General features: G+C 33.9%; 1 protein-coding gene across 1 annotated transcript in view; it reads left to right on the top strand.

The window, feature by feature from the left end:
* LOC118612506 overlaps positions 1-27,892 on the top strand; it is a 244,737-nt gene that overhangs the window by 112,212 nt on the left and 104,633 nt on the right. The window contains exon 4 of the mRNA XM_036234395.1: positions 11,754-11,806. Coding sequence (XP_036090288.1) covers positions 11,754-11,806 — 53 coding nt within the window. The remainder of the gene's footprint in view (positions 1-11,753; positions 11,807-27,892) is intronic.

Here is a 27,892-nt window from a genome sequence, read left to right as displayed (position 1 = left end):
AGAATATAAAACACGTTTAAGAAAATAAGATTATAAATCCAAAGTGATGACATATTGTTATGTCATATATAATGCGTATTTAGAGCATAATCATGAGCCTGTTTGTTTTTAATATTTCAAGAACTTTCCTTAATTATATTAATATATAATATCAGAAACTAGTGAAGTAATTGCATGTATGCAGTTTTCTTTTTAAAATTATATACAATATTTTAGACAAATAGGCATTTTTTAAAATGAAATGGATAAATACGATAATGTCACAAATCAAAAGGAAATTAACTGGAGAAAAACACAGGACTATCCAATGAAATTATCCTTATAAAATTTAAACATTATTCATTATAAGATAGGTTCTACTAGCTAGGCGTGTCGTGGTTCCAAATGTACAAGTAGGTGGCCCAAGAGAACATCGCTTTGTTAGGAAATCCAAAAATACCATCTAGGCCTCTGTATATTATACATCATCTCTCCAACTCCGAGGAACTTCTGTCTCAAAAGATTCCTCTTATAAGGGCCTCTAGTTTGTGAAGCCCTACATCAAATATACAGCCTAGAAATACCATCAGCTTAAACCTAAACATTTTAAGACAGCTCTTAAAGAGTTCAGTTATTTATAACCCTTCGCTTTTGTTCTGGCAAGTGCTTAACTTCAAACATTCCTGAGTTTTACTTTGTCTTACCTTTTACCTTTTTTTTTTTTTCCTCTCTCTCTCTCATCCATAGAGTAAAACCTGTTCACTGTTAATAGTGGGGAAATATAGGAAAGTATCCACTCCAAAAAAACCTCTTTGTCCCAGTGTTAGTTATTTTATGTAATTTTAAGGAAACACATGGGTATAATTGTTCTAACTGAAGAAATGATATTGGCAAACATTATTAAAACACTTTAAGACTATTGAAGTACTAAATATAGAAAAATGTTCAGGCAATTTTTAGATACAAAACTATTTGGAACACTATTTGTGAAGCCCAAAATCCAGGTCAGCATATTCTTATTTTTTCTTGATTACTCTTCAAAATTAAATCAAGACTAAGTATATAAATAATCATTACAATATATCATTATGTAATCTAGATAAAACCACATATTTTAAGGGAAAATTACATTTTAAAAAGTCATCTCTGTGTCTCTTACATTTTCTTCTAAATTTTGTCTTAGAAAATGAGACTTGTGTTCTAAAAAAGTCAAGTGTAATGTTTGTTGGGATTTAGTTATCATAAAAATTATTATAATAACTCAAATACTATAATATATATTTAACACCTAAAGGCACGCATTTAAATGTGATTATATTTTTGTAGGTATTAACAGTTATTTTAAGACTTGTAACTTGTGTGAGCATTTTAACAGTTTCGTCAAGTAAGCAGAGCAGATGCATTACTAGAGTCCCCCATTGATCTGTCTTGGGTGCTTTGATTATGTTGCCCTTGTGCTTTTCATACATATCAATAAGGGAAAATGTTATTCCTATTATGTATTCAATTATCGTCTCTATCCTCAGTCTATAATCAACACTGACCTTTAGTGTTTGAGAAGATTCGCTGTGTGGGCTCTATGATATTTGTGGAGAAAGGCGCATGCACAAGAATGGAAGGGAATGTGAGAGCTCAATGCAGTGATTTAATTGAATCCATTCATTCACGAACAAGATTCTGTGTTTCAGGTAGGATAGATTATTTGCCTAGGATTAACCAGCTATCTCATCTCCATGGTGGATACCTTTTCTCCTATTCCATGCTTGCCTCTCAACTAGTGAGTAGGTTTTCTAAGGGCCATTGAAAAAATAACATTATGTTTACAAGGTCTGTGTTCAAAGGGCCACAAACCTCTGGATTTAAATAATCACGGAATTGTAGATAGTATCTTCTGACAGCTCGGTCTATGAATGTACAAAGTAGATCAGAGGAAAATGCATATTCCCTACACATTTATAATATGTATGAATTAAATTATAATTTTTAATTGAGATATAACTGACGTATAATATTGTGTAAGTTTAAGGCGTATGATGTATTGATTTGATACATTTATATACTGCAATACGATTACCACCAGGATATTAGCTAACACCTCTATCTTGTCATATAATTATCACTTCTTTTTCATGTTGAGAACAATTAAGATCTAGTCTCAGCAACTCTGAAGTTTATAACACAGTACCATTGACTGTAATCACTATGATGTGCATTATGTCCCCAGGACTTATCCACTAGTTTCAAGTTTGTACCCTTAAATAACATCCCTAATTTTTTAATGTCATATCAGCAATGAGGATGGGATATATGTTATCTGTTTGTGAAGTAGTATCATAGCAATTCAAGGAGGAAAAAGAAACACTGGTTTAAGAAATACGTCTGTGGCCACCATTTATTTGCACCATTCATTTGTCACTATTACTATATTACTGCATGTCACTATGTTAAGCTATTTACACAAATCTCATTCAATAATTACAACAATCAATAAGGAGGTCTTATTATTAATCTCATTTTAATGATGAGTAAATTGAGCCAAGTTGGAGAGGTTACAGGACATGCTTTGTTTCATACAGACGTAAAAAGCAAAGTCAAAATCTGGCCCTCTGCCTGTCTGACTCCATGCAAAATGTTCCTATCACAATGCGTGTTGTGTCACAAATATAATAGTCAAAGGCCTTAGAGAAGAATCCATTTTTGTCTTACCTTTGACCCTTGCTAAAAATATGTTACGTCTTTCCACAATCCTGTTTACACACTGAGATACATTTCTTTTTCCTTTAAATGGCCCCTAAAGTTCTGAATCCTCAGTGAGTAAGTAACCTTTTACAGATTTTTCAGAAGAGTGACACTCTCTAGCTACTGGAGACATAAATATAAATACATCATGCCCCCTCCCTATCTATTGGGTCTTCTTTGCCCTCTCATTGCCTGAAAGGGGTCTGCGTAGGCTGCTTGTAAATGCAGAGTCACAATTTATATGCCAATCAAGACTGCCATGCTTTACAGTGCAAATTTATCAGAAATATATAAACGATAATAGTACTTTTGTACACTGCCTGAAATTTCTTGAAAGGAGTTTACGATATTTGTATTTCTTTAAGTTATGTTGTGCTCTCTGATGAGAAAAATGATATTCATTTTGATTGCCATTATATATAAAATACTGAAAAGTATACACTAATATGGTAATCATGAACATTTCTTGTTAGAATCACTGATGACCTTACCTTCTTCTGCTTTTCTTGTATTTTTGAATTTTCTAAAGTAGTCATATATTGTTTTAAATCATATATTATTTTGTTTATAATCAGTAAAAGCAGATTAATATGACTGTCAGCTTTCATTAAAGTTTTCCTCAAAGTTGAACTTTCTTATCCTCCTCTTTCTTTCCCCCTTCTTTTTTTTAAAAAAATAAATCCTTTTTCTTCTGTATTTTTTCCATGTAAAGCTTCATTTTACTCATGGCTAGTGAATAGTTGGAGGAGAAAATAATAAAACACGTGATAGGCTCTCATATCCATGAAAATCTGAAAACAATCCCAGCCCTAAAGTCAAAGTGATCATTGCTACTTTCTGCCCTATTAGTGCAGTGCCAGTTAAGCCTCTGCTAATATATCGCATTCTGGTAGTGACAGCAAGGCACATAAATTACCGAATGAAGACCATCTGTTTTCTACAAGAATCACACAGTAGAAGAATAACATATTTTTGGCTTATTTAAAGTGCCTCCACGCTCCTCAGTAGGCATTTTATTTGGAAATACACTTTAGAGAGATGAAATGCACGAAATAGAATTACCAGATTAAATAATTATATTGTAAAATATCAAAGCGAAGGAGCTGCTTGCGAAGTGGCATAAAACCAATACAACTCCAAGAACACTAAGATTATAAATCACCGAGTGACAACAGTTCTAAATTCCTAACAATGGGTGACAAATAGATTATCTTTGCCAGGACACTTCTACTTATGTGGGGAAGAAAAACAAAGACTTCAAGAAATAAACCAAACAATAGTAATGACTAAAACGTAAGAGAGAAGACTCTGCTAAGCTAGAGGACAATAAAATTGAGAAGAAATCTGGAAAATGAAATGAATGTGAGATTTCAAATTTATATAGTAAATTAGTTCTGTATGGTCAAGCCTTTTTGTAATGTATTTCAAAGCTAGTACATATTTTGCACAAGTGACCAGGTTTTACAAACTATGTAGGGTAAGTTAACCAGATAATTGTGAGCAATAAATTTTAATGTCTCTGTGAAAAACAAACAAAAAAAAATCATTGAAAGGTTTCAGGTGTATTTTGTTTATTTTACTTTTTTTTTAAATAATTCAGGTTTTTACTACTTTCAGAATAAAATGAGCAAGAAATAATAAAATACTTACTTCTATAGGGTTACTATTTGCCTGGCAAAAAGAAACTGAAAAAAAATTAATTTCCAAAGTTCTTCCTTTTCAAATAAAGTCTGATTTTCTAAAGTCAAGGAAAGACTTTAATGATAACAAAAAGAATTTTGACATATAATAGATGCTTCAAATTTGACATTTTTAAAGCCAAGTTCTTCCATGTTGGCAAACTGTGCCGTCATTCACCCGGTTGTTACAAACAAACCTGGTGATTTCTGATACTGCTCTCCCTGCTCCCTCCTACGCTTTCCACACTGGCTTCGCCACCCAGTTCCTCTTGGCATGATCACAAACTCCACCTTGCTCAGACCGGGCAGTAATAAAGTCTCACCAGCAGTACCGTGGTACTGGCCGCCCAGTGTGCCTCACTTCGTAAGTTTTTGCCTGACTCTTAATGCATTTTTCGCATGAAAAATTTTAATCCATTGGATATTCCTCCTTTAAATATCCTTCGGTGTGCCTTATTTTTGTACATAGAATAAAATGTAAACACACTGCAGTGGCATCCATGGCTTTATCAGACCCGGCCCCATGTGAGTCCGTACCTCATCTTGAACCCAACTAGCTTTCTCTCTCCATGGACAAACACATGCTGATTTGTTTTTAGTCTCGAAAAGTGGCCGATCTCTTCCTGGCCTCAGCCTCTGTCTGTGCCCTGCTGTTTCTTCTTTGTCAAGATTTCTCTTTCTTGCAATCCCTTCACACCCATCCAAAGAAATGGCCTTTCTTTGCACATTATTTCAGTTGTTTAAAAATAGCAGTGCTGGATAACAGTGTGGTGGTTCCTTAAAAAATTAAACACAGAGCCACCGTTTGAACTGGTGATTCCACTTCTAGCTATATACCCAGAAGAATTGAAAGCAGTCGCTCAAACAGATGTGTGTACATCAGTGTTCATGGAAGCACTGTATAGACAAAGTTGGGAACAGCCCAAATGTCTCAGCGGTAGATGAACGGATAAACGGAATGTGGTACAGCGTATACATAAAATGGAATATTATTTAGCCTAAAAAGGAATGATTTTCTGATACATGCTATAAGATGGATGGACTTCAAAAACATGCTGAGTCATGTAAACTATGTAGAATAAGCTGGACGCAAAAGGACAGTATATGATAGTATATGATTGCACTAACACTGTACATAGAAACAAAGTAGAAAAGTGGCTACCAGGGGCCGAGGTGGGGGTGGGAAGTTGGGGGAGGAGAGTTATGATTGAATGGGTACAGAGTGTCAGTTTGGGCAAATAAGAAAGTTCCGATGGGGCGATGGTTGTACAGTGTGAATATACTTAATGCCACTGAATCGTATACTTAAATATTGTTAACTTTATGCTGTGTATGTTTTATCACAATAAAAAATAAAATAAAATCACAGAGGCATTCATTTTGTAATTTTCCCTCGGTAACCTTTTTCTGCTTATTAAGTATATTGTTAAATTTTAAAATTTAAATATTTAAAATTTATAATTGTGTGCCTCCTTTTTTTTAAATCGATTAGCACATCTTTCTCATATTAGCCTGGAGGTTCCATAAGAGCGGCAACCTTGCCTTCTATATTATCTGTGTTGTGCTATTTGTTTCTAGTTCCCCATTGACCATCGTGTGCCAAGCTCAAGACTAGCGCCAATAGCTACTGAATAAATATCTGCTAAAGGAATGGATAAAATCTGCATGTCTGATACGATACAATATGATTTTTAAGTTGACATTTTATTTGGGATACTTTTAGTTTTACAATGAATTCCCATATATTTTTCACCCAGTTCTCCCTAATGTAAACATCTAATTAAGAAAATTAAGTCAAATTAACAAAAGCAACTTTAGACTATTACCATTAAAACAATTCCAGACTTTATTAGGATTTCACTACCTTTCCTATTAAATTTTTTGTTCTGTTCTAGGATCTAATCCAGGAAGATAGTACTTTTGATGGTACTGATACAGAGTGATAGTTTTCTGAATTACTATAGTAGTATCCTGAAGAAGGTGGTGATATCATGAGATAAAATATCTATTTTCTCTGTCTCGATCTCTATATCTCTAATCTATCTATATTTTTGCAGTCTGAAAACCATCATCTCTACTAACTGCATTCACTATTTAAAATATATATTAGAATAACACAAATATATCATTCATTAGCATTGTATTATGACTGAGTGTTTAATTACATAGTATGACTATTTTTTATTTATTAAATTGCTGTTTATTTATAGAAAGAAAAGAAGATTCCATTAAGCAATTTAAAAATTTCTTCTTTGGAACTATAGTAGTCAACCTTTCTTTTTTTTTTTTTTTTTTTTTTTTAATGTTTAAATGCAATTCCTTTGTGCTGACACGTTTTAAATATCGCCATGTACAGAATATGTTAGTCAAGGATATACTTTATTTCAAAGTACTTTTAACCTCTTTCATTATTTACCATTTAAGCATGTGCATCTAGATATTCACACATGCCATGCTCGGATTCTCTCAGAGTGGCAAACACTGTGGAGCCCACAGGTACAGACTACTGAAGCAGCAGCTTCTGTGAGCAAATGTCACACAAAACCAGAGCACAGTCCCACAGCTGGACATCAGCTCCAGGACACCCTAGGAATCACACAAACTTCATATATTTTATAGACAAATGTCAATGGGAAATTTTTTCTTAGGAAAAGCAAATAGTACTTTCTACCATTCTCTTTTTCCTTAAACAAACAAAGAGTCAATGAGATGGTTTATGTTTACCTGACCAAATATTTTAATATAGAAATGATTTTTAAAAGGTTTCAGGGTTTTTGCCTAAGGAGATAAGCCAACACCAACACTACTGAACTTATGTTAGAGTTCATATTTACTTACATATTTTTTGATACTGTTAAGATTTCAGTTACTTAAATAAAGCAATATTTTCTAATTTGATGAGATATTTTATTGTAATTTTAATAGGAACAACTTACTGCTTTATTAACTTTGACTTAAAGCAAAATAATAATGTTAAATCTAAATCTTAAAATTTTTTACTTGCCATCTTTATATATACTAGATGCGTGGATTTATATATTTAAATATATTTTTCTTTAAAGAAATCAACATCATCAATACATTGTAACAAAAAGTACATATATCTTACCAAATTTTGTATTCTAAGACATAGTTCAAAAATTATTTTCTGTTCTCAAAATTACTCTAGAAAAAGAATTATAGCAACAATCAGGGATGTGGCATTTCAAAGAATTTATAAATAGGGGGAAAAATGCATTTAAATAAAACAATTTAATCCATGTTTTAAAATACAGCTGTTGAAATAATATATTTATACCTATAAAGAAGAAATTTGCTGCAATTTATTCTAAAGATATATTGCAATATCAAAGTAAATAATATTAAAGAATGCTTGGAAATACAAGTAAAAATGTGAAACTTTTATATTAGTATCTAACATTTCATTTGTTCTCCATGTTATTTAACATTATAACATTGATTTTTAGGTTTGAAAGGAATGTGTGAGGAACACTAATGTACTGTTTAAGATTACAGATGATGGACTCAAATTATAACTGATGCATAATAACTACATGAATTTTGGTGAATTTCTTAACTTTCCTGATCCTCTCCTGGAATATGGATATATTAATATTTATCCCATATGCTTACTCTCAGATTTAGTCTGAAATTATGCTGACAAATGTCTTGTGTAGTCTCTGGCCAATAGTAACCCTTCAATATAATTTAGGTATTTAGTAATATTTTCCATATTTGATTTTTACTGTAACAAAGCTATCAAAATTGGTGTTCTTCAACCATGTGAATGAAGCTAAATGCGAATAAATGTACTACTAGGGATTTTAAATAATTTGAATATTAGATTTTATGTCTAAATCAAGATAATAACAGAGATACACTAAAATAAGATGAACCCTTTATTTATATGCATAACACAATCAGCTTTTCTCTCCGAAGATTCATTTGCAAAAATCTGCAGTAAAATCTGCCTCTGGGTACCTTTAACTTGATGTTCTAAGTAGTTATGTGGCATTTCTTTTCCTTACAGTGCCTTATTGCTTCGGTTAGCCATATTCAGCTTAGTTCTTTTTCTGAAAAGCCAAGTACATTGATTTACTTTTGGAAGCTGCACAAAGAAAAAAATAATTATTCTCTATTTCCGTTGTAACAAGTGTTAATATTTTCTAGCCCTCTCAGGGTAAATAATTCCTACCACATCAAGAAGCAAAAGTTGTTTCTACTCAGGGCCTCTTCTCCTGACCTCAGGAAGAGTCTGGGGAATAACATTCTGCTTGCTTGCCTTTTTTTTTTTTTTCCATCCTGGATAAAAATGTCCTAATCTTACATTCTGTGAAAACTACCAAAGTTTCATACTTAACAGAACTTGGAGTCATGTAAGGAAAACTGATTTGCTTTAGGTTTAAGTAGTAAAGAATAACTGTAATCATTACTGATTACAGTATTTTTATTTGATATAATATCCCTTATATTACAATAGAAAATGATTCCAAATTTTCTATATTGCATATAAATTGGATTTCTTTAAATTACAAATTTATAATAAGTCGGTTTTGATACAGAACTGAAATACTAAGAAATCACTTAGTAGAACACCTCATTCAGAGAAAGACAGGTGTTTTCCTGGAATTTAGCTATATGGCTTTTTCCATTTATCCTGCTAAATCAGAATCAATAATTTCTTTTGTTTACATTTTAAGTCATTAATCAAAAATATCAGATAATTTTTCTGGATATAGTTCTGTTCATGCTTTAGTAATGCAGTAATTGCGGTTTTATTTCTTGAAATATCTTTAACTGTAAATAATAGCAGAAAGAATTTTAAAACCATGTTCTCTGACTTTGGATATTATGGAAATACTGAACACACAATGTATTTCAATATATACTTGGCATTTAATTGATTCGAAAGGTCAAATCTTCCAAACTAAGCTTCAGATGCCTGTGTGCTTCTTCATTAAAATCCTTGTTCTGAGCCTGGACCAGCCCTAAAACATTTGAGACTGTTACAGTTCATGACCTTTATGATGGAGAGCCATGAAAAAGCAATACACATACCCACATTTCCTGTAAGAGAATTTATTACTTTCCTTCATTAGCAAAAGTTAAATAAGTGGCTCCTATATGCTCAGTGCTGTGGTATGTACTGGAGGCCTCGTGATTTTGGGGATTAAATTTATGTAAACCGCTTGTGTTTTTTAAGTCTCTCTTTGTAATCCATAAGATCCTAGGAAGGGTATCCGCATTTCATATACAAGAATATTTCTAACAATATATGTGTAGAATTCAGAAGTGTCTCATAACAATTCTACACATTATGTATAATACTTTTATTGTATTAAGACACAATGACCTATGTATTTAAATATTTCTTAAATTATACTAGTCACAGTATTAACATTCTTTATAACTGTATAAAATATTATTTCCAAAATCATTTTTTAAAATATTTCCTCCTAAGTATGTCAGTATGATAGTACTAATCCTATGGTAATGGTTCCAACATATTAGCTAGACATTTCTTTACAATAGAGTAAAATGAGCCATATTTTATTGCTACTAGTAAACTGATTTATTGTTGTAAACATTATTTTCCATTAATCAGAGTTCACGATATTCATAGGTTATTCAACAACACACATGATTTACTCTGTGGATGTGAGGAGAACGGAAGCCGATATGAAGAGAATGTTAAGATAAAGCGACTGCTTTATCCCGCAATCATTATAGATACTACTTAATATGCTTCAGTGTTTTTATATAAATAATAAAGAAAAACAATCTTTTTAACAACCATTTAAGCCAATGACAGGTTTAAAATAATCAAACAAAAAATAAAACGTGAGTCAGCATAGTTTATTTCTTAAAAGTGAAAATATATTTTGCACTAACTAAAAATAAGTTTAAATAAAACTGCATTTTAAAATTCTGAATTAAAGAAAATGTTTCTTTATACAAATATACCCCATAATTTTATTACTTATTTTCTATTCCTTTGATCTCAGAAGTGATGATATTAGATCGGTTTATTCTGTCAATGATACCTCTTTTTATGTGTCATATTAATTTGTCCTCAAAAGTTTATGTTTGTATTTATCAATAAGCTCTCACTTAATGCCAACTTCCTATTCTTTTGTGGGAAGTATTATACTGGATTCGAGACCATCGCTTGCCTTAATGATTGTGTTTTATTGTATTTAGAATAAGTAAGCGGGACATATACACTTCTGAGAATTTAGAAAGTAAAATATAAAGGCGACAGGATGGAGAGTTCTGTTTAATCTCATGTTTTAAAGATTTTATTATAAACTGATTTAGCTCTCAGATCCAGGATAGGTCTTGTAGATTGTCTTTGAGCCTTTCTAGCTTTTTCATTATACAATACATGCGATTTTAAAATACAAGAAAAGTAATCCGTCGTTTTCCATATGCTTTGTAACTCCCTTTACAAACCAAATTCTTGATCCCAAATCTCATTATTTGGCCTTTTTGTTATAAAATGGCTACGGATGGCAGTACTTGCAAAGAAGTAGGCTACTGGGTCTTGAAGTTCTGGATTGAGACACTTTGCTTGATTTTTTGGTCGCGCCTTACTGCACAAGGGAAACGGCTTCATAACAGCCAGAAGAAAGGCCTCTAATCCAGTTGGTCACAGGGCAGCTATCACCAGGACCAATTTCATTAGAATTAAAAGGTGCTCCCAGGCACGGTAACAACTTGGAAGTTGCCCATGGATTTCGGGGAAGATGGGGATTTTTTTTTTTTTTTTTTATGGACAGCAACCCCATTGAAGCCATTTCTGAAACACACTGATAAGCTTTGCTTTCGAATTTACATTAAAGAGCTCAATAGTTGCTACCTGTGAGAACAGCTCACACTTCTAAACTGACTCATGTCCTGTAGAGATTAAGGACAGAGGGCTCTAGGAGATTAGCATGTCACTTGGTTTAAGTGACACGCAATCCATTTTATTGACATGGACTCCATCCTGCAAAACAAGCAGTTTTTGACTGAAACATAATGAAAATTTGGTGTGCCTTTATAGACCAGCAGACAATGCATTCCTACACATTAGCACCAGTTAACGCAGTCAGTGTCTGCAAATGAAACCTGCCGTCCTCATTACGGCTGGCGTGAAGGCATGTGCCCCAGAATACTAATTCAGTGAAACGTACCCAAGGAGTCGTACGGTACTTTGTAATTTTGCCCAAGTCTTGCTGTGGTCCAGAGTTATTAAGCTGTGTTCATTGAATTTGGCAGGCCATTATTTTGCATTGTTACTATTCCTACTGCATCGTAGCATTCGGTCGTGAGGCCAGGCAGGCTCTGATTTGATTTCTGTTTGTTTGTTTTCAGCAACTTGAACCTGGATCGGTTGCTTCTGTGTGGAGCAGAAAGAACATCGCTGGGTAGGTGAAGAGTTCTCTGCTTTACTTTTAATGCCGTCGTAACAAAGTGCGGTCTGGGTTCCCCCTCTGTTAGGCGAGATGTGATACGTTGCTCAGTCTAAACTGCACAGCTGTGTTGGAGAGCTGGTCTTTCATGACGTTTCTGTTAGCTCCCTGGACCCCATTATTACGAGGAGACAAGCCTGTGCCAACATCTCGTAAAGTGTGCTACTGCGCTTTCTTTTTTGGCTTTGACTCGCAATGTAAGAACACTGCATATTCTGAGCTACCATAGTGTCGTTGGGAGATTTCGCAGAGAAAACTTGTTACATAGACCGAAAACTATCATCTCTACTAACTATGTTGACTATTTAAAAGTTTTTGGAAATGCATTTATAGAGACACAGGGTAAGAAAAAAATAATAGCATGTGCCACATTTTATGTTAATCACTTTAAGTTAAATCACTTAAGTGAAAACTTAAATTTCAATAATACATTATTAAAACTAAATCATCTGAATTGTAGTAGAAACTTTCTTTGGTAAGTATCCATTGTTTTTTTTTTCTATATGATAATTCTTTGGTTATTTCCCATGTGGAATATATGTTTTGTTTATGTGGTTTTTGTTTGTTTCCTCCTTCGCTTTATTTATTACATAAACATAGAAGCTAACCCTTAAGGCTACTGAGCACCTGGATGCTTATAAGCCACTACTTATTGCTTCTGGTTTACTTCCATCTGTTAGAATCAGAGTTGGTGAGTGGAACAACTAAATCTGGACAGGTGAACAAACTAGTTCCCTGAAATAAGCCCTTGGCATTGAAAGTCCTTGCAGGTTAATCCTTCCGTAATAAACTCAGGAGACCACAGACAACTACCATTCTTGGTCCTCTTGGAATTTATCCAAGTTGAGCTCTACCTTGGACTGTTGGTCGATACAGCCCACCGTTTCTATGGAATTTATCCTATGAGGTCCCTGTTCGTTTGGGGATGCTGTAGTTCACCGCAGTGCAGTCAGAGGAAATCTCATCAGACCACAGAGGAATCTGAGTTTTGCCATAAATCATATCTGTTCCAGGACAGATGCTGCTTAAAGCCGCTGAGATTCAGTTTCCTGATCTATAAAATTAACAGGCTTGCCTATATGACACTTTCTGAAAGAAAATTCCATCATTAACCCTTACCTCTTGTCTCAAATGAAAGCAGAGGTATCCTTGAGTAAGTTAATAAGGGTCAGTTTCTTGGTCGTCCCAAAATGAGCACCCGTTAAAGTTATCTGTACAGTACACTCCAATAAGCTCATCAACCGTGAGTTATTCAGGTAATGAAAGAATGGAAGACCACACATTGCAGCAACCTCAGGCATTTTTAGGTCTGACTGTTTGTGGATGCTGTCTTGTGGGGAGGGGGGGAATAGTATACCGTAGCAGAAATTGCTCAAACAGAGACTTTGGGGAAGTTGCTTAAACTCTCTAAGTCTCGTGTCCGACCTGCAATCATTTGCATACACGTACACTACATCACAGCATGCTGTGAAGATTGAATAATAAGATGTGCTCAAAGTTTGGTGCACAGCAGAACACACTTTGTTTATTCCCTCCTCTATTCTTTTTTGTTCTCTCATCCAGATATTTTCTTTTCAGTTAAGAATTGGGGGAAATGGTCTGGAACACAAAAGTTGTATTTCTGGCCTTACTTGAGAGATGAGAGTAGGATGTCGAGGAGAGGCAAAACTTTGAGAAATAATCTGGAATTATGATGGTTCTCCTCTCGTGGTCAGCAATTATATTCATAGGTGCTACGTGTTATGTTTGGAAAACACATTCTGATCTCACGATACCTAACACTATTCCCGACTGTCTCCTCTTATCCCAACTCTCCCCCAAAATTTCTCCAGGATTTTATTTACAAGATTTTTCTTTTGAGGATACTTTTGCTACTTGGAAAGCCCCAAATGTAATTTAAAATTACATCTGGTAAAAAAATATGGATATTTATGCTTAGCAATAGCTTAGCTATTTAAAAACTCAATTTTGAGGAATGAGATTAATTTTTACAGGGCTTGTAAACAGCTCTTTTAAAAGAAGCAAATTCTAAAATAGTATTTAAGTATGGCCATTACACATAAAATTATTTGATAGTGTCACCGAGAAACTATTGCTAAAGTTAAAACCCCGACATTGACATATAGTTGAATTTCACTCTTTGGATACTCCTAAACTAGCACAGTTAATAGAACATTTTAATTTTGAATGCTTGTTTAATAAATTACTTGTATATATCTTGCTCAGAACATTTCCTTGGCAAGTTGTATTATGAGAAAATATATAACTTGAAAATCTTTACATAATGTTGGCATGTAAAAAGTAATATGAATTAATTTTCCATATTTGAATGTTATAGTAATAAAATATTTTTAGATATCTAACCAAGTCATCCTTTACAAAAAAAAAATCCCTGAATAATGATAAATAAGAATTATTGATATTTCAGTTAAGCTTTTCCCATAATAAAAAAATATCGCATGCTCAAATAGAATAATTTAGGATGTTTTCATATCCTAAGGAGAAGACCATTTAATAAGAGCTGCAACCTTAGTTTAGAAATATAGTCCCTGCTTATTTAAGGCCTGAGAGGAGATGCTGAGCTGGGAAAATTACTTAATTCCTCTCCCTCCTCTCACCCTTATTTCCTGTTGGTGTTTTCGTTGGCTCAACTCAACTTCACGAAGTCAAGAGAGTGAGGGATACAGTGCGCAGAGATTCACACACCAGGACCCAGACCAGATGGGCAAAGGGTAGAAACTGGCGCAACAGGTCCCTGAAGCAAGGTTCACTTTTTCTATGATATGAAGGAGTTGCCGTCAGGTGTATTCGGTTCACGTTTCATCTTGGAATACTACAAATATGATGCCGCACTCATTCTTTGGAAACGGGATTATTTCCATGTCACACTTATTGGAGAACAACTTGAAATAGTAGCATTCCTGGTTTTTTCCCTTACAGTTATCAAGACAAAACAAGAAACATTTAATAAGCAATGGCACAGTATAAGTTTCCACTTCTTTACAATTAAATTATTGAGATTATTGAGAAAATTGTAAAAGATAATGTATATAAAAAAGAGAAATTCTGGTTTAAACCAGAGTACTTATATATATAACTGCCCTTAAATGATCACATTGATGTCATAGAAAATACATAAAGAGGAAGTAAATATGTTACTAAAACCATGAAGCATAGAAAAATAAGAAAACACCAGTTTGGAGAAATTCCCAGAAAAAAGGCAGCTGATACTTGAGCCAATTACATTAATTAGTTTTTATGATGAATATTGTTTACATAATCATAATGCCGTAAATGCCATTTATCAATCTTTGGTTTTTAGAGGCAACATATAGAAAAATCTTGGGAGTGCTTCGTACTAATCTTCTGAGACCTGTAGTATAAATAGTTTCTCCCCTTTTCCAACTTGGTCTGTGTCCTGGTATGTGAACCTCTACCTACTGACCCCTTACTCCCAGACGTCATGAAATCGAAATCAGCCAATGAAAAACACCAACAGGAAATTTAGCGATAGCTATGGAACAAAATGTCAATGTTGTGCTTGGATTTAAAAGATAAATGATATAGCTAATACATATATAGAAAAATAATATTATTGAAATGCCCTCCTATTTTATATTTGAGGATTAATATACTCTTCAATGTTTGTATAAATTAAAAATGGAAGTAAAGTATTTAAACCAATAAAGCAAACCATTAAAAGAAACAAGTATAACAAAGTGTGCCAAAATAAAGAAGTGAGGTGAGGCAGTCAGTGATATTTCGATAAATAAAAGGAAAAACTGAAGTATCATATTTGCACTTATAAGAATTACCACTTAACTAAAAGGATGTGTGTAATTTGGAAAAATCTGTCATCTTTGTTTTCCTGACTTTGATGTATTTGACGGATATAGCAGATGATTAAGAAGAAGGCCTCTCAATTGGGGTTTGTTTGATGTATCCTCATATTTATACTCAGGTTGCATTTTTGGCAGGATTTTTGAGAAATGGCATTATGTCATTATTTCAGGAAGCAGGTAAGTCGGATTGGTGCACAACCATTATCATATTAGTTTAATTTTAATCACTTATTTAGGGTGGTGCGTTTCAAGTTTCCCCACTGTCGAGTAACTCCTCTCATTGTAATTAATTAGTAATTCGGAAGGAGATACTTTGAGAATATGCCTGTAGATTAGATAATTTGTATTGATGTCAAGTTTCTGGACTTTGATAGTTGTATCTATATATGAGTATATGCTTGTTCTTAGAAAATACACGTGAAGTATTGCAAAGTAGACGAGTACAGTATTCCAAACTTTATCCCAAATCTTTTACAAAAAAAAATATGTATACATATATCTGCAAACATATACATAGACTCAGAGACAAAAGTTATGTTGCCCAGTGTGAGAATTAGTGAATCTGGGTGAAGAGTATCTGGGAGCTTCTTTTACTATTCTTGTATTTTTTTTTGTAAGTTTAAAAATGAAACAAAATTAAAAACTATTAAAATAAAAGGAAATTGTTTACCCTAAGTCTTAGATTTTTCACTGAGGATGGAAACAGGAAAATTAACTTCATTTTCTCTTAATATATGTGTTAATTATTTTAAGTAAGTAAAAACACTTCATAATAAAAACATTAAGCATTTAGCACAGTACTTGGCACTTAATGAGGACCTAACGAGTGGTCCGTGAATGGCATGGTCACCTTAAAGGGAAAACCAGAGTTGCTTAGTGGAGACTCCAGGTGGGGCTCTGTGCAGCCCTGGACAGAGCCGTCACTCTTTGGTCTACTGTAGACCTTGCAGCTGCTGTCATGCCACAGGCCACATGGCAGGACTCTAAAGACACAGGCATTGGCATATTACAGTGACTTATGGCGAAGCTTAAAGAGGTGCCAGGAAACGTCCAGATCACTTGAGGAAGTAATGACATTCCAAAGTGACATTCGCTAGGTTTCCTTCAGGTAATGGAAGATGACATGCCAAAGAACTTCCACATTCTCTTTTTTTTATTTTTATTTTTTTGAAGTGTGTGCTTAATGGATAAACTTTGGAAAACATTTTACTTTTTTAAGAGTAAAAATGTTCATTTTCATATTTCAGGCAAAGGTTCTTGAACGTTCATATTTAATAAGGGTAAATATGTAATGGGGATTAGATTAAAAGAAAATTTGTAAAATTACAAAGAGCAAAATGTGATGATTTTTTCCAGTTTTTTATGTAGTGGAGATTTTTTTCAAACATTAATAACTCAGTGACAATATTTCATTGGTGATACTATATCTAAATTTTTCAGAGTAATTTGGCTCCAAATAAGGTATTTTAGTCAGTTTAAAAACTTGAAAAGCAGTTACCCAGCTTTGTCCATTGAAAGTTATATAGATACACATATTTCAGTCATGAAAACAACACTCAAATATCAAATTGAGTTGGCATTAAATGTGTAGCAAGGTGATTTAAACATTGATCTACTCCAGTTCAGAGCATGTTGAAAATTTACACATTATTGAACTCTTCTTATGGGAAAAAATTGTATGTTCAGAGAGCTATATTTCTGAAATTCTGACTTAGACCCTTCCAGGGACAAAGGAGATTTATAACAAATTTCTTTAAAATTGCATTCTCTGGCTTTTTTTTTTTTTTCTCTTCTGTGGCTTCTTTTATCTACTCTGTTTCCCTATCAACAATATTGCAATCAGGATATTTATCTATTATCTCATTTTGGGTGGATTTTTCTGCAAATAAACCATTCCACAAAGAAGCAGCTTGCTTTGATGATATTCAAATCTATTTAATTCTGTTCTTTCTTTGAAAATATTGTTAAATAAAATCTTCAATGAAAAAACATCACTAAAACCACTTTTAAAATTGAAAATAAGTATATTATTACTTGAGTAATAAACTGGCAATATTTACATACTAAAATAATTATTTTTCACACCTCCCCAAAATTCCATTCATACTGCTAATTATATCAAAAGTATCCACCTAGAAAATGATCAGTTCTATAAAAAATGTTTTAACCATAAGTATTTAATCGGTTTTGTAAAGTTGATTGAATTTCGAAGCACTATTTGGTTGTATAAAGCATAAAAAGCTCATCTGAGAGCATGCTAGAATCTTTAAAACTGGAAACATATTTCATCAACTATACTTCATGCCATTGCACAAAATATATAATGTAATTTACAAAAAATGCATAAAATATTTTTAAGGTAACGTTAAGAAATAAGGGAGTTTCAGATGACAAAAAAGTAGAAAAAACCAATAAGCCCAGGGATAAGGTTAGCATGTAGGAATTCATCGTACTTGTTCCTATATGGTTTTCTAGAGATAAATTGCTTATTTGATCAAATTTTGTGATTCCTTGAGCTTTTCCTTCTTTTCAGTATAGTCTGAGGATATCACCTTCAGACTTAATTAACCTGGAAAGCGAGTTACCTGCAACAGTTATACTGCGGCAACGCAACTCGATTTCCAGCTTTAGCTGCTTATATTCTAGACTGTTATCTTAGCATAAAAGGGACAAAACCAATAACTTTTTGGTGTTTTAGAAGAATTTCTGCATTTTAGCTAGCATAGAGCGATAACTTAGACTATGTAAATATTTGAAGTTAAAATTTCGGGGATATTCTATTTTCTGGCTTGCATTTTTTTTATCTCTCTTTGGACAGAAACCCAAAAAGTAAAATTTTGAAAATGAAATCTGTGCTTGACTATTACTGAGAATTTATTAAATAGTACCTTCTTTCTATCCCCTCTCATTCTAACAAATCAAAATGCCATCTCTAGAACACATGTTGGAACTTTTAAGAATAAAGAAGAAAGATCACCCTTTCAATGTTATGTTCTTTATTCAATTAATGAACACTAGGTTCTAAAACCTGTTTTCATAATAGTCAGGGTGGAGGAAAAGAAAAGAAAGCTGAAGATTCAGAAACGTTAAAGTCAGTATTTATGTGACTATCCAAAATGGCTTCAGAATAAGTCCCCATTCTTCTCTTAGATTTCTTAAAAACTAAAAATTAATACTTTCAAACAAAATACAGTATTAGTGTTATTAACACATTGTGCAAAAGGACAATACATAACACTCAAAGTACAAGGGTTAACCATGAGAGCAAGATTAAAGAATACAGTTTGGATTCCACACAAAAATGGACCTTTCTTCTATTTACTTCCTCAGCCACCCATTTATCAAAGCCAGTGTGTCTAAATTATAGGATTCTCTTATTGCAAAGTGGAGCCAGAGTAACAGATACCTGCACAGCTGCATGGAGGATCACAGCAGCTATGAACTTAATAGAGCAGAAAGCACCAGAGAGGAACAGAGCATCCTGGTGGGGCCTCTCAGAACCCTAGAAGGCTTCACAGTCACACGCAAAGGGTTCCTGGTGGCCCTGGAGGGAAAGCCACAGTCTGCTCTTCCCACTATTTATTTATTTAGTTCATCAGTTGATTAGTTAGCTAGTTAGTTAGTTGAGGGTTGGTAATTACAGTAGACTGCAGGGCTGCTATTTTACTTTGGGCGGTGTATTTGGAGTCAGTTGTATATCAGATCTAGGGTGAGTACCTGAAAACTTCAGAAGAAATTAATTGAATTATTATTTTCTGTGTGGTCTCAATGAAACATAGTAGTTTACACTCATAGCAGCTATCACTGTGGAGTTGAAAACACAAGGGTTTGCTCACATCATCTCCTTCAGTATAACTGTCAAAGCGTAGTACTGTATAAGCTCTTAGTGCTGTGAATGCTAATAGCTAAGTCCTGTAAATGGAGAAGAAAGAATTTGGGAAATTAATTGATAAGAGATGGGGTTATCACTCTGTAGTGTGGGATAATGAAGTATTTGCTTAAGCCTCTAGGCCTTGAAGAGAGCTCTCAATATTTCTGATATTGAATAAACCCAGGCCTCTCCTAAACATGCTCGTTCACATGTACTATGCTCACAAGACTGCAACCATTTTCTCACACTGACACACTTGAACTGATATATACTTAGTCTATTACAGTCAAAGTAAGACATGACAGGCTGCTAGAGACTTGTAAAAATGTACTGAGAGCTGGAACTTATTTACAGGTAGTAGTCTTCATTGTGTTCTAGATCCAGGGTGTGTGTGTGTGTGTGTGTGTGTGTGTGTGTGTGTGTGTAGATTGTATAAATGTGTGATAAACTTACCCAAAGTTTTGGTCCCTGCCTTTTAGCTATACTACAAATTACTCTCCATAAGCAGATACATTATATGAGAATAGATGTCACTAGATGTCAGTTTCTCAACAGTTTTACAATCAGATAAAAAAAAAAAAATTAACTTCTGTAAGAGGGAATAAGGGAGTGTGGGAAAGAGAAGTAGAGAACATTCAGGCTAATATGGACCCTCCCTGAGGAATGGAGTCTAAGCCCCCTACTCTCTAAAATAATGAAAGATGGAAGCAATAATTTTTCCCACCCCTGTCCTCATGATGCTCTAATCAATTAGGTACTTTATGCTTATTGGAATAGAGAAAATTATATTTTAAATTCCTTTTGATTTTATGAATGTGTCATATTCTAAGGCATTTGGAGAAAAAATACTTCTAAACACAATCTTTACTTAAAAATACTTATAAGTACAATTAATCTTTACTTAAAGCCTAAGAATTTAAAAATGTTATTCAACTTAAAAAAATAAAATTTAACTGGGATACTAAGTGGAAGCTCTAAAATATTATATTGCAACAAAATGGTTTATTTTTGTAGGCCTGTTCCAAATCAGAATGTTATCAGTTATTAAGTGATGCTGACAAAGCATTAGATCTTGAACTTCATTTTGTAATTAACCTTGAAGTTAAGTAGTGTACAAGTGGGACTTGCCAAGGCTCAAAAAAGTATGAGTATCCTGGGGCCTGGTTTTTGTAATGGTTCTTTAAAAATCTGGCTAAGCTATGTGATGTAAGGCATTTTTACATTTGGGTTTGAGTTTTATTATTATCGTCGTTTTGTTTTAAGTTAAAAATAATGAGTTGAAGATAATTTCTAAGGTCATTCCAGTTTCAGTACTTGGGTTGACATATGTGTTTTGATTATTTTTATTATTAAAAAAAATTACTTAATATTTGTACTTTTTCATGTCATTTTTTTCTCAAGAATTAGGAAAGGTATAAAATAAATAATAAAATAAAATAAAATAAAAGTCTTCTTTCTATACCTCTATTCTCAGAATTATATATACATAGATTTATACTAACTTCCCCAAACCTATTATCACAATGGAGATTTGGTTCTGTAATGTACTTATTTCATTTAATGAAAAATATTTTTTTCTCTATGTACATATACATATATAATATATATTATGCCTTCAAACATCATTTTATTTATGGATATTTTAGTTATTTCCAATTGTTTGATGTTGTGGATTAAGCAAGACTGAGCATTCATATAATATAGTTCTTGCTACATTTTGGTAAACTACCCTTCAAGGAAAGTTATAATCCAGTCATTAGTATACCGAACTGCTCTGATGCCATAGTCTTATGACTGCTGGGCAAGAGCAGATTTTCCGAAGCTCTGCTTCTCTTCTGAGGAAGAATGAAATCTGATCGTACAGGCATCCCTTGGTATCCAAGGGGGATTGGTTCCAGGTTGCCCTGTGAATACTAAATTTGTGGATGCTGGAATCCCTCAAATAAAATGGCATTACATTTTCATTTAATCCACACATAGCCTCCTGTATACTTTAAATAATTTCTAAATTATTCTCTAAACCTAATACAATGTCAGTAGTTGTTATCCTGTATTGTTTAGGAACTAATGACAAGAAAAAAAGTCTGTACATCTTTAGTACAGATGTAACCATTGTGGTCTAACTACACAGAACATGTCAGCAACAACATAACATTTAAAAATATATATTTATTTGATCGGTGTTTGGCTGAATCTGTGAATTTGGAACCCATGGACATGAAGGGCCAACTGTAGTTCTACATTTTTTATTGGGAAAAAAGTTTAAACACATATGAAAGTAATAAAATAATGCAATAAATATACCCACCTCCTGAGTTTAAGAATTATTTGGCCTTATTTTTTCACTTTTAACCACTTGAGAGATAATTGCAAACATGAAACTTTACCTACAAATACTTCAATATGTGCCTCTTTTTAATAATTAAGACATTTACTTACTTTGTTACAATATCATTATAAAAGGATATGAACAATAATCCCATAACATCATTAATATTAAATCTATAATTAAAATTTTAACCTTCTTTGCATTGTTTTATAACTATTTAGTTCCGATGACCTAATCAAGGCTTACATAATACCTTCAGGTGTATGTCTTCTTTCTTTTAATGTAGAAAAATCCTTTTTATTTTTTTTTTTAAGGGACATTAACTCTTTTGAAAAGACCAGGCCAGTTATCTTATAAAATGCCCCACACAGGATTTACCTACGTGTTCTCTTGTGGTGTCATGAAATGTCCTTCTAAACCTTTATTCCTATAAACTAAAACTTAAATCTCAAGGCTTGATTGGATCAGGTTAAACATTTTGTGCATGAATATTTCATGGGCTGTGGTCTTTCTTCATTCCGCAGCACAATAGGGGGAACATGTCATGGGTCATCTCGCTATCAGTGTCGCTGGGATTAATCAGGCTAACCTCCAGACCTCTTCACCATAAAGTGTTTCACTTGGAATCCAGCAAGCCATTGTGAGATCTCGCTTTGGCACTCAGCAAATATTGTTTCCCACCAACTTGACCTAATCATTTTAGCATTTATTGCTAATCTTTTCCTGAATTTGTCAACCCAAAGGTATTTATTTCTTCTGTATATTAACAGGCACTTTTCTCTAAAGGAGATTTCCCCCATCAGTGATGATTTAGTTTGTCCTAAAAGGCTGAAATATTCTCAGTGGTTTTTCTTTAACTGCCAAGTTGCAAAAAAAAAAAAAAAATTTGTAATAATTTCTACTGGTTGCGAATGACATTTGTTTTTCTAGCTCATTTGTTTATATATTTTGGGAGACTATATATCTGTTCATTAAAGTTGCTGCCTGTCCCAGGTGAAATATTATATATCCCCAGCCTGTGGAAATCATATGGGGCCATATTACTTGCTTTGGCCAATGAAGTATGAGCGATGGGCCATATTTTCCCTCTGCTTAAGTAATTAACAGTAGTCCAGATAGAGGCGACTCCGTTAGTGTGGCCTGAGAATAAAGGCAGTGCGAGACAAATGATATACAATGGACATTTTCAGTAATTTATTACTGTAGAATAATCCCACCTATTCTAACTGAATCAAGTAGCAACTCATGGATTTTTTTTTTTTTTGGTTTCACTATCAATTTTACTTAACATGTATCTATTGATTAATCATATTTATTAAATCATGGACAAATGATTTTAAACAGACTTTGTGTTAGAGGTCAAAGAAGAAGCCAGTAGGGAGACTAGAATAAGAGGAATGGGCAGAGTGTGTATGAAAAGCTCCCGAGAGACCGAGGAAAAGCAAAACTGGACAGCGACCCTAGAATTTGTGTAGCATAAGTATAAACATGTTCTAAAGGGCGGTTTTGCTGTCATGAAGTGTTCAGGGGAGAGGATTGCGAGAGTGTAAGCAAAGCCGTGTGCGACTTGCACAAACTGTCCTGGAGCGTGTCCTACGAGGTTGAGAAGAATTAGGGTAGCGAGAGAGCTTTATCGGTGGAAAAAGGTTTTAGTTTGGAAAATAAAACAATGTTTCTGACACTTCAGTGAGCCCACTTACCAGGTATGCAAAATCTGTCTTCAGGTTTGGGTTCGGATTTTCTTGATAAATGAAGAAAGACAGCATGTGCCAAGTTTATTTATGAAGTGCAGCTACCATGAGATAAAAACAAAAATAAAAACCTTATAAATGTCAAAAAAAAAAGAGAGAACTCACTGTAAGAAAATTTAAATTAATTAATGATTTCTGACATCATGTAAAATATAAAGCTTTTGAGCCGATATTAATTAAAATACCTGTTTGTGATGAGAAAACATAGAGAATGAGACTAATGTGAAACAGACCTCACTTCTCATGTCACGTGCAGGAGAAAGGACTGCTGAGTTCATTGAACTGTGGTCACATAGTGAAGCCATTGTGGTTGGCATGACACACTCTACTTTTCAAAGATACTCTGAAATCTTAACTCTGGTTTTACCTGAGTCTCAATATTTGGAAGTGATGAAGCATACCAAATGCTTCCAGGCATAAATGTTACCATGGCAACTTATCCCAGGTAAATCCACCCAGACCCTGAGAATATTTTTTTTTTTCCTGGAAATAAGAGAGGAGAATGGACTTCATGTTACAATTTGACCTTTGTTTCCAAAGTTTCCAATGATAAGCCTATCTTCTATCTTAATATCCAGGTTCGAGTGACAGACATAGTAATGCATTGTGTTTCTGTGTTTGTATTTAGCGGATTTATCCATAATCTTAGTTTCTATATTTTAAAACAAGGCCACTTAATGTAGCTCAAGAGAAGAGTGGTTCTATTTTTATTGCTTATACTGTTTTAATATATAATATGCTCTCGACTTAAGTTTTACAAGAATCTTTTAGACACATAAGAACATTTTCTAGTGATTATTAGAATAATCAATGCTAGATAAACACGGACAGAACCCAATGTCTACATTCTCTTAACGTTTTAAAACATGAGGAGAAAAAAAAAGACTTTCTGTATTTATTCTAAGAGATGGGTATCTGAACTGAAAATCTAGGACGAAAGGATGAATAATAATAGTACTCTATTCTTTCCCAACCAACCCAGTTTTTCCCAAACACTCAATTCTCCAATAGGCCTCCGGGACTATGTCCCAATGGTTGTGGCTCAGATGAAATCTTCACGGATCACCCCGGTCTCTCAAGGCCGTTTCAGCCTCACCATACTATTGTGTTCCTCCCACCTCCCCCCACTCCCATGAAACCCACGTCCTCACTCGTGAATCAGAAGTGTAGCAAGATAAATTACGTCGATGAAATTAGTTCACCATTAATCATCAATAAAGAAGCCCTACTCCCTCTGCCCTGCCCACCAGTCACTCAGAAGCTTGTTAGGATTTATACTCAACTGCCACGTTGTTAGATTTTTAGTGAGAACATGTAGTAAGATCATTTCGGATTTAAAAAAATAATAATAAAAATAAGTCTATTGATTGCCCTGAATATGCTAAGCATATTATATGAGTTAGGAATTGCTGGCAGTAACTCAATTTCCCAAAATAAAGAATGCAGGGCTTAAAAAAGTCACGTGACTTGCCTGTTGCTACACAGCTGTGTTGAGCTGAGTTCACACTGAGAACCCGTGGGGGCTTCATGTGCACCTTTACTTCTCCTATCAGGAAAATCTACTTATTGTGGTCAAAGCATGTTTAAAATCATGAATCGATCTTTTTTGTTGTTGTTGTTCCTGATAAGAGATGAAAAAGTTAAATTAGTTGACACACGAGAGTGAACAGTTGAGAAAAAAATCGAATCTGCCTACCCAACCCTGGTATTCCATGGACATTTTGAAGTGTGCCGTTTTGAACCGGCACTTTATCATTTAGGAAGAAAGTGTTTTTAATTAAGTTGTTTGGGAAGTCACAGATTTTAATTGCCACAATTTTATCACCTTTCAGATAAATTATTTTTAACTTTTTTATGTTTCAGGAAGTCCTTGAGACCTTTTGTCTTTTCACTAAATATCACATGGCTAAGAAGTTTCAGCAAAGTAGGTTAGGAAGGGTGCTGGAGAATAATAGATTTCTATGGTAGTTGGAAACATTTTGGGGATTTATTGTTTATATCTCAGCCAATACTAACTTCCAGAAGTTAAGAAGGCAAATGCATTTATAAGTCTTTGCTACAGATAAGACACTTTAATTTCTTTATGTAAAACAGACTGTTCACATTTCCTTTCAACTAATAATATACTGTAGTTTATGAGACTAATTTAATTTTTCAGAACAAATATTCTTACATGGGAAATCTAAGTAGCATCCTTTTCGAATCTGTTCTTACCAACATATTTATAATATATTAACCAATCAAAATTATATGCTTATTTATTTTGATTAACTGATACTTTTTATCAGCTTTGCTGCATACAAAGATATTGCATTAGTGACTTAGCTGTTGATTTAATCAACAATGTTTCTTAAACATTTACTTTATTAAAATTATGCAATGAAGCATTGGATGTGATTATAGTAGATGAAAAAAAATGGAAGAATTTACTGCTATTTGGGAATGGGTAATAAGTACTAATAGTAAAGAAATAAACATTGATATTTTATTGTAACACATTTATTTAGATATTCATATGTTTCCCTCTTTCCACTAGGGTGTATTCACCTGTAGGTCAGACTGTATTTGGCATCATTTTCCTCCATCATTTAATATGGTGCTTGGCAAGTACCAAACAAATGTGTGTTGATAACATGTCTGAGTTGATTACAACCACTTTACACATGTATTAACAATAACTGAAATAGCACATCCTCAAATAAAGGAGGATTTGACGTTCATATACATGTGCACGTTTACTATATTTTTTACTCTTGAATATGAAGAAGTACACACAAACATATAGCTATATATAACACATACACATCTGTGCTTAAAAAATATATACATATTCATTTGTTAAGTTTTATTCTTGTAAACTCAGAGTCTATACTTTAGAGAAGAATTATACTAATTGCCCTTGCACAAAACAAGAATATTTACTCAAGTGATTTAAAGATATCTAAATGCAAGTTCTGAAATTATAGATATTGGCATTCCTCTCATAAAAGCGAAAGTGAAGAAAACAGTGGAAATAAAATTTTTCTGCCATATTTTAATTTTAATGTTAGTTATTAATGCTATTGTTTTGATCAGTATTTAAAAGAAAATATTCCTATGAATATACCTGTGTAGTTCATGTTTACTGAAAATACTATAAACATAAAAACCATCATGAAATTAACAACAAACGATGAAATGTAGTGATTACCTAACACTGTTAAAAATATATTTCTACTAGAACTGTTCAAAACACCCAATAAGAATGAAACATTCTTCTATATACTGCAGTTAAACTTTTATATCTTTTGAGCTCTGATTCTAATATTTTTCATATTATACTTTCATAAAATTATAAAATACACCATAAATAATACAGTAGGACTAAATCTCAGAAATCATCAATTTCCCTCGCGTTTATGTATTGTTTATATTAAAGCTACTACCGGCAGAACTCCACACAGCAGGATGAGTTAAAGCCGTAGGATCGCCCTCAACAACATGTGTACACCAGGTTTCTAGACCCAACATATGACAACTCCTGTAAATACCACACTCCACCTGAAAGGGAGAATGACTGTCTTCTTGTTTTTCCTTAGTGACCTTTTCACCTGCCCTGAGGCAGCCATTCAAGTGAGGTAGGACATATTTGTGACTACAGAAACTGCCTTGGCTTGCAAGGACAAAGTCTGGGTAATTCAGTTATCAGCAACCTTGGGCAGTGAGTCAGATCTGACTTAATGTTCCCCGAGACCCACGGATGTTATTGGCCACCAGATTAAGTTGATAATTTTGCACCCCTTTTTAATGGGGTGATTTACATTATAGAGAGAATTGTGTACAGGCTGCACATAAATAACAAGTCTCTCATCCATGAGTTGTCTCACCGTGGACTCTCCACGGTCATTCGACAGCCACTCAGCCTACAGGTGCTGTTTGCTCGCACAGGCCAAGGTCCCCATGGCTCCTCGCGAGGTGTAGTTACGGTGGTCTCGGGTTCGAGGCAGCTTCATGCTCGGCTTCCGAACAAAGCGCCGCCCCACAGACTCACACGGTCCTCCTAGAAACAGCATCATCACAGACTTTGTGCCCCAGATGGAACCCGCACCGGTCGGGGGGTGTCCTCCCCGCTCGCTGGCACAGCGTGGCTTCCTCGTTCAGTGTAAAGGAGAATGTGTCTCGAGGGACGGCCCTGTCCTTTCCATCTGCTGCGCGGCGTGGCTGAGTCACGACCGTGGACAGGAGGGAGGGAGGACGTGTGAGGTGTCG

Source organism: Rousettus aegyptiacus, unplaced genomic scaffold (assembly GCF_014176215.1).
Source record: "Rousettus aegyptiacus isolate mRouAeg1 unplaced genomic scaffold, mRouAeg1.p scaffold_m13_p_16, whole genome shotgun sequence".
In the NCBI taxonomy this organism is placed as follows: Eukaryota; Metazoa; Chordata; class Mammalia; order Chiroptera; family Pteropodidae; genus Rousettus; species Rousettus aegyptiacus.
The sequence above is the reverse complement of the archived record's forward strand: the minus strand, read 5'-3'. Positions and strand labels throughout refer to the sequence as shown.